Here is a 20,132-nt window from a genome sequence, read left to right on the forward strand (position 1 = left end):
TCATTTTGATGTTTTCTGAAAGAGACAAGTATAGACGAGAAAGAGTGCTAGATTCAACGTCAGTGTCAAAACTGCTGGGAAACGTTTCAGTCCAGCGTTTTCTGACAGTTCCTCCCGGGGTGCACTTGAGGTCCGCGAACCCCACTTTGACACACGCACACACACTTGCTTCTGATCTGTGATGTCTGCGCATGCGCCTGCGCGGCGGGGCAGGGCGGGCAGATTGGGGGGTCCTGTAGACCCGTTGGTCCTCCGACAGAACACAGACCGGGGATGCACGGATAGGACACAGAGAGGGTGGACGGTGGTGCCGGGATTAAAAATGACACAACAATCAGGATAAATGGCGAAATTTAAGATGAAAGTCTACCAGCACTGGCTGCTTTTTCTTTTGTTTCTTCCTTCATCTGGTAAGTCTCTAATTTTGTTTGTTTGTTATTGATGTTATCTCTAAGTTGTGCCGCGAACGGACTGTTCACCAACACACAGCGACTGGTGCCAGTTGCTTTGTCAAACATACGTATTTATATGTAACATTATACATAAATATGGATGTTAGTACATACATATTTATATTTTATTTGTTAAAAATAATGTTTGGTTTTTTTTCACTACGTTTCTAAACTCATCAGCAACATCTATGGTCTTTTTCTAACTTTTCCTCTAGTATCAATGTAGTTTTCCAGTAATATTTCTGTAGTTCATAATATGCAGCGCTTATTAGTCGGGCTGTATAATATATATAACATGTATAACTGGAATAACATGTATAACGTTATTGCTCGTCCATTACTCAGAAACATAAACTCTTTTCTTTTCCTCCAGGTGTTTTATGTTTCAGTGAGTTGTCCTTCATCACAGAGCCCAGTGATGTTACTGTACTACCAAAGGACCCTGTTGTCCTGGACTGTCAGGCACATGGTCAGCCCCCAGTCACTATCAGGTGGCTAAAAAATGGACTTCGATTGGCAGAAAGTGAGCACATACAGTTTCTGCCTAATGGCTCCCTGTACATACCAAAGATAAAGCATACCAAGGAGGATTCAGATGAAGGATTCTACCAGTGCCTCTCACAGAACAAATATGGAGCTATCCTAAGCCAAAGATCACGTCTGACTATCGCAAGTAAGTATTCAGCTCAGAGTGATTATTATGTCCCACTATTGTGACCACAAAGGAGGGTGGGTTAAAATATGTGGTTATTGTTACTTTGTGGTACCAACATGCACCTTTCAAAATGGCAAGTTCATGGGTTATTAGCCTGGAGATGGGAAGCAGATGTAGCCCACACCTATATTTTTTTATTTACTGGGGATAAACCTCCAAAGCCTGTGTTTCCATTCACTGGAAGTTGTTTAAAGCTGTTATAGGATCATTTTAAGAGACTGTTAAAGATAGATTGTTAAAGCTCCTAGATACGCTATAAATATGCAACCATGAGTCTGAGAACACTAGCTTTTCTTCTTTTGAGTAAAAAATATCACTTTTTATAAAACTGCTCAGGAAACATTGGCGGAAAGTTAGAAATTAGTCCTCTCAGCCTCACATGCAGTACGATTGCATATTCAGTGCAAACTGTGGCTCTGTGTAATTGCTGAACGGTCTGTTACACAGAGGAATCTCTGAAAGGCCATTTGCTGTTTAGCCTTTGTTTGGAGTGCCCTTGACTGCCCAAGAAGAAAAGGATAGGTTTTCAGGGCATTTGTTTGTCCACATATCAGTGGACAGGACAGCTGCGTCTATTCACTGGGTCTAGTCTACCATGGACACTTTTAACACGTCTTAGAAGCGATACACTGTGATTGGGGTCTTGGAAAATAATGTGGCGCCCTGAAATAATCTGATTTTGACACTGAACCTGACACAGCAAAAAAAAAGTTTTGAGAAGTATGTCCAGAACTCAAATGTACAAAACAATGAAGAATTAGACACAGCAAAAATGCTAAATTCTAAAACAAATTTTAAAATGTTTACAATATTTGTTGCTGTACTCAGTTTCTATAACCACATATAAACCCTCAAAAGTCAAGTTTGATCTGGTGGCCAGCCTTTGTCAGTGAAAGGGTTAAAGGTTTTTGGTCAGCTGCAGGCAGGGAGTGGAGGATGGGCCTCCTCTGTGCTCCCCTTCTGTCCAGGGGTACTGGGGGTCAGAGGTCAGCAGGGAAAGGCTTTGTGATGTCACAGGCCTGCTACGGCTGGCCTGCCCTGCTGTTCTTTCTCTTAGCCCACAATTCCTTTCACTGGATCAGTCCCCTCTGTTGCCATGTCAAGCAGAGGCCTATTGTTAATGAAACCCCAGTTTGTCATGTGAATGGCCCTTATAGTCCACAGTTGTTAAAAAACATGTTTACATACATTCAGGAAGTATTTTCCTTGTAGTCTCTGAACTAAATCATCACTTTCAGCACCTCATGGATTTACAGACGGTTTCTGTAATATCTGTAATCTGTAATATCATTCTTACAATATTTGCGAATGAGTAGATGTTTTATTTAATGTTAGAATTTACTACTACTGTACTATTTGGTAGTTTATATATCCAGTATAAGAATCACAAGTTTTTTTTTTGGATAAATGGTAAACTGACTTTGACCTGGCTCCCACTTTGGAATAAAATTGAATGGACAGGGGGGGAAAGCAAACTTTGACCTCTTCAGAAAAGCCTTTATGCTGTTTGACCCCGACATTGATTTGATCTTTACGACAGAAGTGACCATATTAGCGGATCAGTCTGTGCAGGCCACACCTACCATCTACATCACTAAGTCCAGGATAAATGAAGATGGTTTGGTATCTATCAGATGAGAGTAAACTTAGCTTTTTTTCATGATTCTCATCACTTACACATATTTTCTGGAGACAAAGTAGCTGGATAAATCCAGACATCAAGGCAATACTGACCATCAGAAAAATAATTTAATGTGATTTTGCATGGGTGGAAATGTACTAGCGCTAAACCAACATAGTTTTGGCTAATCCTTTAATGCATTTTACATATGCAGGGTTACCAGTTTATCTGTGTAATGGTAGTTAAGTTTAATTTAGATCTTCCAGAAATCAGGACATAAATGTGGAGTTTGAGTGGAAGAACAAGGTATTGATTTTGCTTAACATGATATTGACTTTGTTCCTGTGTGTGAGGGGGAAGGGAGAGAGTTATTATCTTAATTAATGAAGGTCATTGGTCATGTCTTATAGTGTGCTTCAGATAAATGCAGATCAGGGCTTATTTATTAGTGATGATGATAGAAGGACCCTTTGAATGCCTATGAACAGACTGTGAGTGAACAAATTGTGCACAGTGGTTTATGTATTGCAACAGTATTTATATTGCATGGACAAATAAATATTTACATATATTTTGCTGCAAAATATGTGCAACATGAAACTAATGAAGCCTTCATGTGTTGTGTAATCTCTGACAAGCCAAGTTATACTTTTACTTTTGTAATACAAAAAAAATATATATTTGAGATATTTTCTATTCCTAGTGGTTGCTTTCACTTCTTCTTATGCAAAGTAAATGGATTAGTTTTTATCAGCAATGCATCATTCACTGTCATTCTTTTATTGATCCATTGATTATGCCAGCTGGTCAGTATAGGACCTAATAGCTCATCTGCACAAAAGCAAGACCATGGTGTTCTCATGTAGATCAGTTCTTTTTTTGTAATCAACTAACATTCATCAAAGTCAGGGTTTACTATGCACAATGTATGATGTTTTACCAAAAGTGAAAAAAATCTATACTTGGTATTAAGCAATTGAAAGTAATTGCTAAATAGATCTGTGCACATAAGCATGTTAAATATCTTGCCTAATTCAGTATCCTCCTGACTAAAACAATGTATTTATTTCAATGTAAGCTCAGAAGGTAGATTTTAGTTAGAGATTTTTGTGGCTAATAATCCTGGGCTTTGTCAATAATTTATTTTATTCTACAGATATCTCTGAGTTTCTGTTGCATCCTGTGCCTATGGTTGTGACTGAGGGCTCAGTGGCACGATTCTCCTGTGCAGTGACCTCCAGCCCTCCTGCCACTATCACCTGGGAGCTCAACCAAAGCACATTACCGCTACAGACAGACAGGTACCACCTTGAGTCATTTTAGACACCATCATACATAAACATGTATTTGTCTTTTATTTGTAACCTGTGAGCATTGTGACGTTTGGTTTTTATCTAGTTTAACTAATTTTAACTGTTTGTTGGTAGAATTACAGTTTTGCCTAATGGAGTGCTTCAGATTCATAACGTACAATTGGGAGACGCTGGACAGTATCGATGTGTGGCAACTAACATTGGTAGCCGCTTGAAGAGTAGGGAAGCCATGCTGACAGTCAACAAAGGTACCGTCATTGCACCTGATTAAACCACCATATTGGACATTAATCCATCATACTATTTAGATTTCATTATGTTGTTTTTCTTGTGCAGGTACTGGCCCAAAACCACGTCAGAGGCCTAAAATCATTGCTGAACCTCAGAATGTCACAGTTTCTCTTCACCAAACTGTGGTGCTGGAGTGTGTTGCCACAGGCAATCCCCGACCTATCATCTCCTGGAGCCGTGCTGACAGTAAACCTATCGATGTGTACAATGCCAAAGTACTGGGCAGTGGCAACCTGGTTATTACTGATGTCAATTCAAAACACAGTGGAGTCTACCTCTGCAGGGCCACTACCCCTGGAACCCGCAATTACACCATTGCTGCAGCCAACGTCACAGTTCTAGGTAATGTAAATTCTTAAATAGTGATACCATCATACCATACGCCCTCAGACTACATATTATAGCTGCTTCATATGTTCCATATGCTGTAACACAACAATAGCTTTTGCAGATGTGAATGAGTTTTTATATTCAGACAATCTTCTGCTTGTAGAGAAGGTTTTAGATGTAACATGCCACACAATTAGTGTTTTGTGGATTAATAAATGGTAAGCATGGTAAATGTTTTCTTTATTTTTCTCTTACACCTCCATTTTAGTGCCACCATCCATTGTCGAGAGGCCTGAGAGCCAGACCCGTCCCAGAGCAGGCACTGCTCGGTTTATGTGTCAGGCAGAAGGAGTGCCCCCACCGCGCATAAGCTGGCTAAAGAATGGAGAGGAGGTTCACTTAAATGGGAGAATAAAAATGTACAACAGGTAATGTATAACAGAAGTAGTGATCACAATCAAAAGCAAATTGTCTCAGATTTTTGCTGATTTATTTCTTTTTTTTATTGTTTCACAGTAAACTGGTGATTACCCAGATCATCCCTGAAGATGATGCTATCTATCAGTGCAAGGCTGAGAGTGAACAGGGTTCTGTGCTGTCCTTGGCTCGCCTGATTGTTGTCATGTCTGAGGATAGGCCAAGTGCACCAAGAAATATCCATGCTGAGACCATCTCAAGCTCTGCTATCTTACTGGCCTGGGAGAGACCCCTTTACAATGCAGACAAAGTCATTGCCTACTCCATCCATTACATGAAGGCTGAAGGTGAGGCCAAGAGGAAGAACCTCTTCAATATGTTTCACATTTTGCATTAAATATCAGTTGTGAACTGGGAGAGATAAAAAATGTGAAAAGATGCAACGTGACAGTTGATAACAAGAAGCAATCTCACTCGCTCACATGATCAACTTCCTCATTGAAGGCCATCTGCTGTTGTTGTGCAGAGCAGAGGTCAAGGGGGACACAGAATGGAAACTTCACTGAAATAACAGCCTCAGCTAGCTTATTGTCCACTTCCAGGCTCATTCTGCTTGCAGTTAAAGGGACAGGGAGCTTTTTAAAAACCTTTGAGTCTTGCAGACCAATAATGTAAAGTACTATTTTACGTCAAATGTATGTCATATATATCACTCACACAATATCCAACAAAGTATGGCCTAATATAATAAAAAGGAGAAGTAACATTCAGAACAAGCATCAAGCCTTTCAAAACACTACAGTAAATGTTTACATGGTACTGTACCTGCTTAACAACCTTTCGTAGGAATCTCTGTTTTTTTGGATAAACTTGACCTATTTGCTAACCTGCTTTCTGATCTGATGCATGTCAGGACTAAACAATGAAGAATACCAAGTTGTTATTGGCAACGACACGACCAGTTACATCATCGATGACCTTGAATCAGCTCAAAACTACAGTTTTTATGTTGTGGCTTATATGCCAATGGGAGCCAGTCGTATGTCAGACCAAGTCAGTCAACATACCCTGGAAGATGGTAAGCACAGAGCAAGAGTGAGACTCCCAGCATTCCTTGCAATAAATCACTTTGATTGTTTAGCTAACATGCATGCAATTGATGTATGTAGAGAGAACATTTTGAGTGGAAACAAGGGGGTGGGCTTTTTTTGTGATAGAAATGTGAAAGTCTAGTTGTTTGCCAACATGTTTGTATTTTAAAGAAACTCATCACTCTGTTATGGGTAAAGTGTATTTGTAATATCCGTGTCTTCCACAGTGCCCCTGCGTACCCCAGAGCTAAGTCTGACCAGCCACAGCTCAAAAGATATCCAGGTGAGCTGGCAGCCACTGCCAGCCAAGTTGAGTCGTGGTCGGGTGTCTGCATATAGACTGTCCTATCGCACAGCTGCAGACAACACAGTCACTTCTGTGGAGCTACCTCAGAACAGCACTGAATATCTGCTGGAGGGCCTGCAGCCTGACACCATCTACCTGCTCCGCATGGCTGCAGCCACTCGTATGGGCTGGTGTGAGCCGTCAGCATGGACCTCACACCGTACACCTAAAACCTCCAGCAGCAAAGGTATATCTGCACAAGGCTGAAAAGGAAACCTTGTTACCAAACTTTGAAAGCTGGTGTTACAATTTCTTGCGGTTTTATAAAGCTTTCTAATTTTTTAATTTTTTGCAAAGTTTTCAAGAATTTATTCTTAGGCTCAAAAGCAAGCACATTCAGTAGGATAATGAGAGAACAAGTACATGGCATGGAGTAATAGAATTATCATATGTGCTTGAAAAGTTTTAACTGGATCTGCTTTTGCTTTTGTCAGGTCAGTTTGTTGCTGCTTTTAGAATAGCAAGATGCATGCAGAGTAGCTGGCTTATGACTAGAGTTTTCTCTTGCAGCATTGTCCCATAGTCTTTGTGTTGGTTACCCAGGAACCTTTGCCCTACGCTGTCAGTGATGTTAGAGTGGCCTCAGTCATGGGTCATAAAGAGAGGGCCTCAGGCGTCTATGTGGGGGAAAGAATAGCCTCTTTTCATGGTCAGGGGTGCTGGGGGAGGCTGTTTGTCCACCAAAGCTGGATTCCTTGTTTTAAAAGTTTAGTTGTATATTTAAGTTTAGATAAATGACAAAGTATAGTACAAATTTTAGATATGAGGACAATATATAAATTGATAATTTTTCTACAAAGCCAGCTAGATAGCTAAAATTATTTTTCCAGAGACAGCAATTAAAATAATAAATTTGCCACATCCAAAATTCTAAATTTGAATGGACTCTTCAAAAGAACCATTGGCTTAATTAGGAGATGTTCTATTTAATTATAGGTCTTATCCAGGATCGTTTAGTTTATTGTTAAAGAGGTTGGGTGAGGTTTAGTCTTTTTGTGCTGAGCAATATTCTAAATATGAGCATTAATCCCATGTTTATGTCTCCTCAGTGCCTTCAGCTCCTATTCTTCAACTGGAGCCACTTAACTGCACATCTATTGTGGCACGCTGGCAAACCTCCTCAGACTCTGTGGCTGTCCAGAGTTATCGGCTGTGTTACCATGAGGAAGGCCAACCAGAGCAGCCCAATATCCAACTGCAAGCTCAGACCTATACCTATACCATTAGTGGCCTTGGTGAGTGGCGTGGCCTTGTTGTTACAGCTTTGCTGTTGTGAGATCATGGGAGAGTGGAATGGATGAAAAACATATGATATTATTTCAGTGCATAACTACAATCTTGATTTCTGATTGGGTGTAGAGACAACAGAGAATGGGCCAGTGGATCCTAACTCAAATGTGTGTCTTTTGCATTACCAATTTAATTCAGTGGCCAGTTGGGTGCTGCATTTGCATTTTCACCCCCTGTCCGGATCAATATAGGCTGCAGCCCTTTCTAGTCTGGCTGCAGTATTGTGTGAGCTCAGGCTCCCAGTGTTAGAGGTCAGGGTCCAGATGTCCCTCCCACCACCGTTTCCCATCCTGCAGCTTGCATAATTATCTCTGGTCATTGTATTGTCTCCACGGCCCCCCCTTAAAACTCTGGCCCCTACCAGCCTTTAGCTGGACACTAGAGCACACAGACTAAAACCCCTGGGACTGGCCAGAACTGGACCAAATCACTGACCTCTAGCTGTGAGGCAGCAGTCTTGAATAAGAGTCCTACCCCCACTGGTCATCTAAGCTGTCCATGTAAATAACCCAAAGTAATCTTTATGCAATATAAACCAGGGCTGTAAAAATTAAAACTCTTAATATTATTATTTTGTGAGATGTCAGCCTTCAGTCTCAGGTTCATTCCTACTCTGTTAAAAAAAAAAAAAAGCTGAAATAGAATGAAGAGATTGCTAGTGACTGTTCAATTTATTGTTTTTTACAAATTAGTTTCTAGAAAGTTTAAGCTTTTAATTTGCCTCTATATTAATATTCACACAAGCCACATGTCATTGGTGTCATATACAATAATGTAAGTAACCTCAGTTTAACTTATGTTTTGGAGCCATGTTGGTTCCATGTTTAAGGGTATAGCACAAGGCCAGTAGAAAAAACCTGGAGCAGGGAACAAAAAGGGTCCAGCTTCTATCCCACGGTCCTGTGCCCAGCTTCCTTCTGTTCTATTTTGGCTTGACCTGCTGACCCCAGTCAAACCCCCCAGTCCCATGGGCCTAGGATCCCAGCAGCTGAACGCTACTCCTAGCCCAGCCCCCACATCAGGCCTGGACATGCCGCCTTCATCGGTCAATACCCATAAGATGACCTTTCACACTGGAAGCATAAAACAAATCTTAACACTCCCTAAAATGTCCTGATTTAGGAGTTAAGGCATTTGTAGGTGTTCAAGCTCAAACACAAAATTTGATTGCATGTCTTCAAACGAAATCTTTTGACCGCAAGACCTCATTTATCTTTCTGGTGTCTTTTACCTAGTGCTTGATATGATATTTTACTTGTGCAGTGCAGACAGGATCATATTTTACTTCATCCAGCCTGTTAACCTACATAGTATTTGTTCTATTTGTACTTTGTTTTAAAGCACAACTTAGAGCTAATAGGGATAAATAGCTTTCAAAAGTGAAATGGTGGTATCAGTTTGTCATAATCTTCATAGAGTTTATTGATTTTGTCACCATATTTAGTGAGCCTTAAGGCTAGTTGATTTTTCTCTTGTTCCTTACACATGACAACATATAATAAATGAGAGGTTAGGTTGACTCAAGAGACCATGTATTGTCCATGGATGGGGGGTGGCCAGCTATGACCTACAGCCTCTCCCTCCTGCAGCTAATTGTCAGTGAGCCTGTTATGGTGATGTCAGGCTTTACGTTGCGTATTTGGCCCCTCCTGGATTATTGATTTTTAAAAGTGGCTCTGTGCAATTATTGTAATGTCAGTTTGAAAAATTATTTTCTGTGTTCCAGATCCAAGGAGAAAGTATCATGTCAAGATTCTGGGTGTTGGTCAAGGTGGAGATGGCTACCAGACAGACCAAACAGTCAGTACTCCGGGATGTTTGTGTAAGTCTCTTTGTATATTTCAGAATTCCCATAATGAAATGGAAAAGAACTAATTTCTCAAGAAATAAGATTAAAATGTGGATTTTATTTGCTTTATTCAGCGGCTAGAGACCAACTGGCAGCAGCTCCTCCACCTCCAGATCATGTGATTGTATCAGCCAACAATTCATCTGCAGTGTCTTTACACTGGAACTGCCCTAGTTTCCCCCCTGGAAAGGCCGTTAGTTACACAGTTCGCTGTACACCTGTGGGCACTCACAATGCCTCTGCCATACGCTACCTACAAACGTAAGCTGAAAATCCAAACATTTGAGTCTGTTTCTTAAAGAAAGCCTCCAAAAGATTTGTTTGCTTTTGATGCATAAGTATTTACATTACGTTACGTTGCATGTTATATGATGTGAGGATATGGCTTATCACTGGCTCTTTGGAATGAATTTTTAAAGCTTACTCTACATTTACACATTTTTAAACAGCAACTAGCTCTGGGTTATTGCCAAAAATATGTCCATAATGTAAGAACGTTGTTTGTCCACAGTACCAAACAGAGTATGATGGTTCAAAATCTGGTTCCAAACACTCGCTATGAGTTTGTTGTGCGTCTCCATGTGGACCAGATGTCAAGTCCCTGGAGTTCTGTTGTTTACCATAAGACCCTGCCAGCAGGTGAGAAATCGGACAACACTGCGACATGATCATGTTGTTGTCTGTGTGTCCTGCTCTTTCCTCTTCTGCAAATCAGATAATTGTATATTTCTCAGTAAATGTTGTTTATTATGAATGTGACTGTGTACAGCACCTAGCCAGGCACCTGCAGGAGTGCGAGTAACTTTGATCGAGGATGACACTGCACTGGTATCCTGGAGGGCGCCTGCAGAGCCCAATGTGGTGGTTACCCACTACACCATCCTGTACGCTTCCCAAAAAGCCTGGATGTCTGGACGCTGGGAAATAATCCAGAGGGAGGGTGCGTAGTGCACTGGATCATGTAATCTCTGAAATCAATAATGCAAGACAGTATGTTGGGAGCAATACGTGTCCCAGCAACAGCTCTTACAGACACACCTCTACTTATGATATTTTAATGCTATGACGATACAAAACAGCAGAACATTAGAAAGACAAATAGTGAAAGTGAGTATGTAACTCATCCACAGTGCCTAAGAAATGTTAAGTATATCACCAATAAGGTGAGAGATGTCTTACTAATAATAACACAGTTTTGTGTATCACCTTAACTCCTCATCTTCAGCTGTACTTGTTAATGAAAATTTTAAAAAAAATGGAATATATGATGTAAACAATTACTTATGCAGCATTAAGTGTACCACTATCAGTACTGAACAGCTAATCCTTTCTGTGTGATTCTGCTGCTGATTACAGGAAGCCATACAATGGCCCTTCTGGAGAAACTGGAGCTGGGAAATGTTTACCTGGTAAAGATATCTGCTTCCAACCAGATCGGTGATGGGCCTTTCTCTGACCCTGTGGAGCTGGCACTGAAGCGTGGAAATACCCACCGCAGCAAGAACCCCAGGCACTCTGACAGCTTCCTTGACACAACAGGTAATCATGAAGCACTGTAAGATACATGATAGAGGGATCTAAGCTGGTACGGTATATGGTAAGCTTTGTTTTTGGTGTTAGTGTTGAAAATATTCAGGCTATATTGTATTGTCAGGTTGGGGATGTAAGCCAGGGTTAATTAGAATCTACTTTTATTTAATCAAGGTATCTTGTGTTGAAAAACAGCATTTAATTGTGAGGTGATACACTTTGTTTTGTAATCTTATTTAATTTAATTGTTTGTCTTAATTGTCTCTCTAAAGCCTAGCTAATGTGTAATATGTAATACAATGTTATTTATCTTCCAGTGTTTTCTGATGGTCTGTACCACATAGACCAGAGGTCGATGACAGGTATCATTGTTGGAGTGAGCATCGCCTTGGCCTGTATTGTTATCTGTGCCGTGATCCTCATCAGCAAGGGCCGACCAAGGTAGTGATTATAATTGCTTGGAATAATTAAAAACTAGAACGTCAATGAGTTTGACATATGTTTACATTACTATTTTTGTACGACTAATAGAAAATCCTCCAGTCACAAAGTCAATTCTCTGGGAGCTGGTGAAAGTCCGCATGCTGGTTTGTCCCTGCCCAATGAACACCATGGAGAGAATGTTGAGGCCCTTATACCCATGATGGGTGATCACTTTTTAGATACCAAGGTGAGACAAACAAAACAGAATTAAGGAGCCACTGATGAGTGCTGGCTTCTCAAATACAATTTTAAGTTTCACAGTTACATGTTTTAATGGTTTTATAATGGAAAGAGCACACAAACATTAATAAAACCAGTTATTCTCTATATTTTTACATGTTCTAGGGTGGATCTAAATTTATGGTGATAAATAGTGCTGGTCCAGTCAGAAGCAAGAATCAAAGCACGAAGTGGCTGCTTTTCAAGGAGAGCAAGAATTCAGCTGAAAGTGATGTAAGTAATGTGGCATTATTTTGGTCAGTCAGCTTTTTTTTTATAAATCACCTTTCTTTTTATCTTAATATTCAGTCGTTTCTATCCCCTCAGGCTGAGAGACGAGCCTGCTTGTATGAAACTGGCAAAACTGTTTTGAGGTATGAGGAGCATTTAGGCGCAGCGCCCCTGCCACCTTCGTCCCGTGAGATCATCTATGGACCGCTTCACTCAGAGAGCTCTCACACCAGTGAGGGCAGCCATGAAACAGGAGACTCTGGACACTACTCCAGTGAAGAAAGCAATAAAGAGATGAGCAACCCTTCAACCACCCAAACCTCCAGACCAGAATCTTTTGGGCCAGATGATGGCGGCACTGTCACAGGGCTGAAGGAGTCTTTTGAAGTGGAAAATGAGGAGATCATCAGCCATCGCATCTGTCACTTTGTCCCTGATGCTTCCCGGATCTGCTCCACTTCGGAGGGCTCTCATCCTGCTCTGCACGTGTCCCAGGCAGTCGGCTCCTAACACCACCTGACCTGCGTCTGCTCTACAGCAGTCGAAGTAATGGCACTTCTATCTTGTTTGCTTCCAAGTCCCCTTTGATATTTCCTGAAGCATGAGGTCTCAGGAAGCCAGCTGCTGTGACTGAGAAGATGTACGTTTACTTCAAATCTACCTCAGGATTTTGTATGAATGTTTGCTATAGCATTTTAATTCCATTTTTGTTACAACCCTCTACCTGTTTATCTGTGTTTGGCATTGTCTGTCCTAAACCGAAGCTCACCCACGATGAATGTTAAAAAGAAATATACTGTGATACATTTTCATTATATTTAATTACTTTCCACTGGAGCAGAAGGTAGTTAAGCCCTTTTGACTTCATCTACCTCAGACCTCAGTGTTCTGTTCTTGTATATACATTACTACCTCCTTTTCATGAACCTTTGTGCAGTGTTATCTCAGACTCAGGGGACAAGGTGAAAACATTTCATTGACATGTCTTATGTCTGCTGGGGCGTCTTTAAAATTTTTTTCAACTTTTATTTTTATGGTTGAAAGAGCTTTTGATTCACATTGTCTTTTATGATGTATGTTGTGAAAAGAAGAAGTGCATTAGATATTGCCAAACTGTTTTGAGCCTTAAACTCTCCATGTTGTTTGGCATTTCCTGCACTTAACTCAAAGCTTTAACATGGCCTTAATATTGATAAAGGGCTTCACATACTAGAGATAATAAGATCCAAAGAAAAATTATACACAAAGAGTTTTTGCTAATACAATAGATATTCTAAAGCAGCCAAAAATATAGTGGGTGTACATTAAGGGTATGTTTGCCAAAATATTGTTCTTACAATAATGTAAATTTCTCTTAGAATGGTGGTTCGAATGCTTTTCTCAGTGTAACTTTTCTTGATGCTTTATTCTGGTGAAAGCTTTAGCACAGGTCCCTCAAGCTTGTGTTCCATTTGCCTTCTATACCATTGCTAAGTGCAGCGGTGATGCCGATGCTATTATCCAAAGAGTTGTCTGCTTCCTCAGATGGGTATGGCTTTTCATTCAGTTGATCCTTGATGTGATGAGGTGGAAATTATTGACACAGACCAAAGATCCAGTGTGTCCTACCAGTGATAGATGATATTTATTTTTTGTGTTTAGAGAATCATCTGTCGCCATTCACCTGCATGGGGAAGAATTCATCTACTCTCCCTATAATATTTCCTGTCCAGGTGTGACAATGAAGGATACTGACTATCATAATGGAAACCCAATGTGTGAAGAGCAACATAATCAATTTTTATATCTTTGTAATTCAAATAATCTTAACCAAAGAAACTTGAAGTCTCTGTTTTTTAGTGATTTTCTTTGGTTTTCATTTACACTATTTGCATTTAAATGTGATCTGATTTTCAATGGTTTTGATTGCTAGAAAGGCATTTTTATGTAGTTTTTTTTTTTTTTTTTTTTTTTTTCAAAAAGCTTGAGATGTCAGAATGATACTGCTGTCTTTTTATCATGAGGTTTCACCTAAATGATACTTTGGTTACATTGGAAATGTATTGGATACTTATTTGACATTTTCTAAACTGATAAGGCTGGTTTCAACTTTAAAGTTTGTTAATGTAATGCATTGATATAAAAGGTTAATTTCAAGGCTATAGGTAATTTTTCTGACTTAACTCAGGAGCCAAATGTAGATTTAGAGCATAGACTTTGACTGTTGCTGTTATTTAAGTTATGTTGTTTGATATTTCTGCTTTTGAATACCAAAATGCATCTTGAAATCCAAAGTGAGCAACAAATCAAATTATTTGAAGTGTTGAAATGTTGCAGCAGGCTTTTTTTTGATACTCTCAAGATGAACACAAGTAATGGATAATAAAATTCTTCTTGGCAAAATACATTTTGTGTTGCTCTTTGTGTTCTTGACTTTACTGGCATATAATTATGTGTTGTTTTTGAGAGCAAATGAATGTTCCCTGAAGTGTTCATTGAAAAGATGAATAATCTAGATTTAGTGGCAACACTTTCTAAATCACTTCAATATATTGGCTAATATAATACATATATATTAAAATATAAATAAACTAAATACAAAAGTCAAATATAAAGTAGGAGTAAAACGTACAGCTGTCTGTGATGTATTGGGGGATATGGGACCCTTAAATGTTCACAGTAAGAAGGTCGGGTTGGAATCCGGTCTCCACATTTTCTAGCAACAAGCTTCAAGTCCAGCAGGGGGCGTTAAGTGGCAAACAGACGCTTCATCTGCGCGTTTAGAAGCAGCAGAAGAAAACGACGGGGCGATCTTGTTTTTGTCAGCTGTCGCACGCAGCACATTTGCTGTGAAAATGCGCATCGAGAAGTGTTATTTCTGCTCGGGGCCAGTGTACCCCGGGCATGGGGTGATGTTTGTACGGAACGACTGTAAGGTAATGCCGTATTTCTGCCTGAATAATCCCGCAACTTTAACAGACGTTCATGCTTTTCTGTTAAACCCGTTAGCTAGCTGGTTGATGCTAGCTTGCTAACATAACGTGCTGGATTCACGTGGGATCGGGAGGTTTTATTAGCCATCATAAAGTTAAAAAAAAAAAAAACTCAGTGATTAATTTACAGCCCGGGGTTTATCCACATCACGGTAACGTCACAGTCTCTGAAGCGTTAGATCCAAGCTGCCTTGCTAATAAACTTGATAGGAATAAAGAAGATCCCGGGCATTTAACTAGCAGGGCCTCGGTTTTATCCAATGGAGTAATTGCGCCCTCTTAAGGTACAATGTGAACACAGAAATTAAGTCTCATAAACACTTTGTAGTTTTAACTGAAAATCATATCGGGTTGGTAAAACTGTCTGTCGGTGATATTGTAAAGATTTATGTGGCACTTCCTCGATATTATGCATCGTATGTGAATTTACACTTCCCGGCAAACACTGGTGGAAAGCAAATCAAGTACATTCACTGTAACGTTAGTACTGAGGTATTTTACTTGATTTACATTTTATATTGCTTCTCAGCTCCTCTCGAATAAATACCCTAGGGAAATATTGTACACTCTTGGATAGACTGTGATATTTCTGAACTACCTTTAATCTACTATTGGTATTTCTTTCATTGTTACATATTGAATGGCATGCATTTATCTGTGATAAGCTCATTTTGGCCGTTATAATGGCTGATACTAATCAACATGTGAAAAATATAGAGTTTTAACTTTGAACAATCTTCAATGCTGAATATATCAAATTTGATCCTCAACTCTTAATTTTACAATAAACTTCCTGTAGGTCCTACCTGGTTATATTCAGTCAAAGTCCTGTGGTTTCTTATCAAGTTCAACGTTGTTTTTCTGTTTCTCTTTTTGAATAAATACAGACATTCAGATTTTGCAGATCAAAATGCCATAAGAACTTCAAGAAGAAGCGTAACCCAAGAAAGACAAGATGGACCAAAGCATTCAGAAAGGCATCTGGAAAGGAGCTGACAGTGGTGAGTTGGTTGTCTATAGAGCACTATCTCAGTATCTGTATGTGTTTCACTGTTACTTATCCAACAAACATACGGTCTTTCAGGATAACTCTTTGGAGTTTGAGAAACGCAGAAACATTCCTGTTAAATATAACAGGATGTTGTGGGACAAGACAGGTACTTTATAAATTTACTTCTGAGAATTTCTTGCAAAAACATTGACTGATTTTTGAGCAGGGTATTTATGCTTCACTGTTATTTTCTACAGTGGAAGCAATGAAGAGGGTGGAGGAATTAAAACAGAAGCGACAGGCAAGATTTATCATGAACAGGTGAGCAGATTTTTGTGTTTTGAGTTTTTTTTTTTTTTTTTTTTTTTACATTTTCTGGCTTATATTTTGGATTTGCACTGAAAACCAAATATTGCATTTTAAAAATCTGGGAAGCCGTGTTTGCCTTGCCTTTTACTCCTTTTTTCTCTCCAACATATAGATTAAAGAAGGGCAAACAGTTAGAGAAAGAAGAGGACATCAACGAAGTGAAGAAAAATATTCATCTTATCAAAGCACCACATGCAGGTTTGGCAACAATAATTGATTTGACTTGTATGTATCTTTATGAACACATACTTATGCACAGCACTCTTTTTGTATAAGGGACCTAATACAGCTTGACTCACTGAAAAACTATAGCTAATGTCCACACATAACACTGAAAATATTAGTTTTCATGCTTCTTCATCCCCCTTAATAGAGGTGGACTGATTAAAAATAAATGTTTGTTTTTACACTTTGGTGATGATAGATATTTGACAGTCACAGGTAATTTATAAAGGAAATAAAATTAGCAAAAAATTAAAATACTGGCATAGTTACTGTCAAGAAAACTTTGATTTCATCATTGTTTAAATGTTGCCTTTTTTGTTTTTTACAGGAAAGGCCAAACAAATGGAAGACAAAATGGTGCAAAAGTTACAAGAGGATGTCAACATGGGGGATGAGGATGATTAATATTATGCCCAAGGAGTTCTTTATGTGGGTGAAGATCAAGAGCAAGTGGACCTTGTGTTATATTGTTTTTTTGTATTGGATTAAATATTCCAAATAGCAGATGAGTGACACAGTAATACACCCACTGTTAATTTGCTGTAAAAGGACTGAAAGCATTTAACTAACTGAGGTCTGTCTTAAAAGCAGCATCAATTAACCACATCTCCCAGTTTTTTTTTCCTCTGTGGTAATTGGGGCTGTTATTCTGTTGCATAGAAATGTTTTATAGTAATGCAGAGCACGTTAAAATGTATCTGACAAAAAATAAACATCTAATGGGAATTTTTCTGTTATATATTCTGTCATAAACTGCATGATAACCATAGCTAAATTAACCCCTATATTGGAAGTAAACTGGATAGTGGGTTGGGTAGCTGGCAGAAACAATAATGCTACATGTGAATTTTTTTTCTAACCCCTTAATCTCCAGTGATTGGTATAAACATGAAGGACATTATGGAGAATGGGAAAGTGTTGTAGCCCTTCACTGCAATACACAGAGATAATAAATTGTATAATGCAAGGACATAAAAGAATATAATCATTTTACCTATCTAATATGTAATCTCTATTATAAATGTAGTGGTTTTCAGCAAGAAATCAGCTGCTGCTCATTCAACCACAAGAATACACAAAATATACACAATTTGATCCACAAATTTAAGATTAAAAGCTCATATCACGCATTCACCTATAGTTCAATTCAATGTAACATGTATAAAGGTAACAAAAATCATATACTTTTACATAAAGGCATTTTATTCAGAATTGGGATAAAGGTGCTTTATTGTGAAAGGTCGATGATTATGACATCAAATGGAGAAATGAAATGAAATATAAATATATAAATATGAAATTATACATATTGGAGGAAAAGGCCAATATTTACAAAAAATACATTAGATATAAAGCACCTTTCACCTTTTAACGTCGGGCGTTTGACACATTGACGCGATGATAATTTGATGGTCCCAGTTTTCATCGATCGGCATCTCTGGCATCGATACACCGGCCTGCTGCTGCTCTCGCCCGCCTAGTCGCGTCCTGTGGTACCCTTCATCTTGCACAAGAGCTCGTTGGACGGCGATAGCCACCGTTTATCCGAGGAGATTAGCGGTCCCATACAGCCATGTCCGAGGAGGTTGAAGGAGCAGTGACTTTGGAGGAGCAGCAGGTAAATTATCACGATGAATTGCACATTTTAGCTGGTTAGCAGCGAGCTAGTTAGCTATTCATGGCTAATCTCACCAACGATGCTACCGCCAAGTAATCAGCTAATTAGCTACCACCATTTGTTGGTAACGCTAAACACTGGAGCCGTCGACGGTGTTTCTTTAATAAATTGATTTATAACATAGCTAATATTGCTTAGTAGTAGCTAAACGTGCTAACGTGAAGTTAAATGGCAGGATAAGTGGCTGGTGTCAATGCAAACACCGGTTGGATTTTCCCTCATGGAAAGTAATCAGAGGCCATAGCAGCTAATGCTGCTGCTGTCAGGATATTCATTACATTTGCATTAATCATTAATGTTATATACACCCTAAAAAGAAAGTGCACCGTTTTTCACCCAGCACTACAGCCGAGTGAAAGCATTTATCTGTGCTCTTTCAACAGGAAACGGAGGACAAAGTAATCAGTCCGGAGAAAGCAGAGGAGGCCAAGCTGAAGGCCAGGTATCCCAACCTTGGAGCCAAGCCCGGGGGCTCGGACTTTCTCAGGAAAAGACTTCAGAAGGGGGTGCGTTTCAGAAAAAAAGATTAGTGCTAGAGTCACATTTAAGCATTACCAGGCTTTATCCTCACTTGATCTCTTTTTCTTTGTCCAGCAAAAGTATTTTGACTCTGGTGATTACAACATGGCCAAAGCAAAAGTGAAGAATAAACAGTTGCCGTCAGCCCCAACAGAGAAGACAGAGATCACAGGGGACCACATCCCAACACCTCAGGACCTGCCTCAAAGAAAGACTTCAATTGTGGCCAGCAAACTGGCTGGTTGATGGTTTTATGTTTACTGTTTTGATACCATTCCAACCCCCCATCACATATCTACCTGTCATGTATGTTTTATTTTTTGATTTTGTATGTATTCTCTAAGAACAAGTTGTATACCAAGCCAAATACTTGAAAAAAAAAAATTGGCAACTGTCAGGCACTGAATTGTCAGGTTGTTAAATCCAACCAAGTAGTAACTGAAAATGTTTCTCAAGAAATCAAAATCACTGACTAGTGATGGGTTTCTGAACATAACATCACACTCATAAACACATTGTTCATTTTATCATATATTCACTGAACATTTTCCCTTTTAAGGATATGTGCCTCCATATGGCAGCTGAAGACCATACCAAAAAGACAGAAAATATAGGTTTGGAGTGATGTATGTGTGAAGTACAACGTAACTAGCAGATAGGATTAAGTTTTAAACATTTGAGTGTTCATCTGCTCATATAGAGGCATATCTGTTTAAACTGTGAAAAGTGAAGTCATCTTTTTTTTTTTTTTTTTTTTTTTTGTCTATATCTTGGTTGTTTTCGTCCCTTCCCTTTCTGTGAAGCTATTTAATTGTGTGCTTTAAAAGTACTGAAGATCATTTCACACACTTACTTCTAGCCAGTTGGATTTTAATTCATTTTAGTGACATTCATTTTCCAGGACTTGCTGCTGGTCTCCATCTCATCCTGACCTCAAAAAATGGCCTTAAAAGTAATGAACCGTTGTTCCTCTTGAGCAATATTTGCTCCCTCAGTGAGAATTTTAGTTGTGAATCTTGCCTAAAATGTCTGTTACTGTCTGACTGGAATCACTTAGGAAGAAACTCCCTTAATGTCTGGAGTGTGTATGTGCATTTACTGTGCAGTCACACTATACTGTTTGTTTTGTAAATAAAATAGTTTTGCATAATATCCTAAAGTACACTTATTCAATTGAATGTGTCCTTATTTTTTTTTAAC

The 20,132-nt window shown here is 39.1% G+C and overlaps 3 protein-coding genes across 3 annotated transcripts; all 3 read left to right on the plus strand.

Moving 5' to 3' along the window:
- Positions 1-276: 276 nt before the first annotated feature.
- Positions 277-13,939, plus strand: LOC113132719 (protogenin B-like). Its single transcript, XM_026311036.1, has 19 exons — positions 277-410; positions 826-1,125; positions 3,945-4,089; positions 4,216-4,349; positions 4,438-4,734; positions 4,991-5,150; positions 5,239-5,486; positions 6,053-6,217; positions 6,458-6,763; positions 7,626-7,811; positions 9,593-9,688; positions 9,790-9,976; positions 10,227-10,354; positions 10,485-10,655; positions 11,072-11,254; positions 11,563-11,686; positions 11,777-11,915; positions 12,074-12,181; positions 12,275-13,939. The coding sequence occupies exons 1-19, from the start codon at positions 344-346 to the stop codon at positions 12,686-12,688; spliced, it is 3,558 nt and encodes a 1,185-aa protein (XP_026166821.1). The 5' UTR covers positions 277-343; the 3' UTR covers positions 12,689-13,939.
- Positions 13,940-14,934: 995 nt separating this feature from the next.
- On the plus strand, positions 14,935-17,461 carry rsl24d1 (ribosomal L24 domain containing 1). Its single transcript, XM_026311086.1, has 6 exons — positions 14,935-15,093; positions 16,038-16,151; positions 16,235-16,307; positions 16,399-16,462; positions 16,623-16,708; positions 17,064-17,461. Exons 1-6 carry the CDS (start codon positions 15,013-15,015, stop codon positions 17,138-17,140), a joined length of 495 nt encoding a protein of 164 aa, XP_026166871.1. The 5' UTR covers positions 14,935-15,012; the 3' UTR covers positions 17,141-17,461.
- Positions 17,462-18,177: 716 nt separating this feature from the next.
- Positions 18,178-20,094, plus strand: arpp19b (cAMP-regulated phosphoprotein 19b). Its single transcript, XM_026311087.1, has 3 exons — positions 18,178-18,353; positions 18,797-18,919; positions 19,008-20,094. Exons 1-3 carry the CDS (start codon positions 18,309-18,311, stop codon positions 19,176-19,178), a joined length of 339 nt encoding a protein of 112 aa, XP_026166872.1. The 5' UTR covers positions 18,178-18,308; the 3' UTR covers positions 19,179-20,094.
- The last annotated feature ends 38 nt before the right edge of the window (positions 20,095-20,132 follow it).

Source organism: Mastacembelus armatus, chromosome 6, assembly GCF_900324485.2.
Source record: "Mastacembelus armatus chromosome 6, fMasArm1.2, whole genome shotgun sequence".
NCBI lineage: Eukaryota > Metazoa > Chordata > Actinopteri > Synbranchiformes > Mastacembelidae > Mastacembelus > Mastacembelus armatus.

Coding starts and splice junctions, on each gene's coding strand:
- LOC113132719 (XM_026311036.1), top strand. CDS start 344: ATGGCGAAATTTAAGATGAAAGTCTACCAGCACTGGCTGCTTTTTCTT. Junction 6,218..6,457: donor TCAACATACCCTGGAAGATG/GTAAGCACAGAG, acceptor TGTCTTCCACAG/TGCCCCTGCGTACCCCAGAG. Junction 7,812..9,592: donor CTATACCATTAGTGGCCTTG/GTGAGTGGCGTG, acceptor TCTGTGTTCCAG/ATCCAAGGAGAAAGTATCAT.
- rsl24d1 (XM_026311086.1), top strand. CDS start 15,013: ATGCGCATCGAGAAGTGTTATTTCTGCTCGGGGCCAGTGTACCCCGGG. Junction 16,152..16,234: donor CTGGAAAGGAGCTGACAGTG/GTGAGTTGGTTG, acceptor ACGGTCTTTCAG/GATAACTCTTTGGAGTTTGA. Junction 16,463..16,622: donor GCAAGATTTATCATGAACAG/GTGAGCAGATTT, acceptor TCCAACATATAG/ATTAAAGAAGGGCAAACAGT.
- arpp19b (XM_026311087.1), top strand. CDS start 18,309: ATGTCCGAGGAGGTTGAAGGAGCAGTGACTTTGGAGGAGCAGCAG. Junction 18,354..18,796: donor TGACTTTGGAGGAGCAGCAG/GTAAATTATCAC, acceptor CTCTTTCAACAG/GAAACGGAGGACAAAGTAAT. Junction 18,920..19,007: donor GGAAAAGACTTCAGAAGGGG/GTGCGTTTCAGA, acceptor TTCTTTGTCCAG/CAAAAGTATTTTGACTCTGG.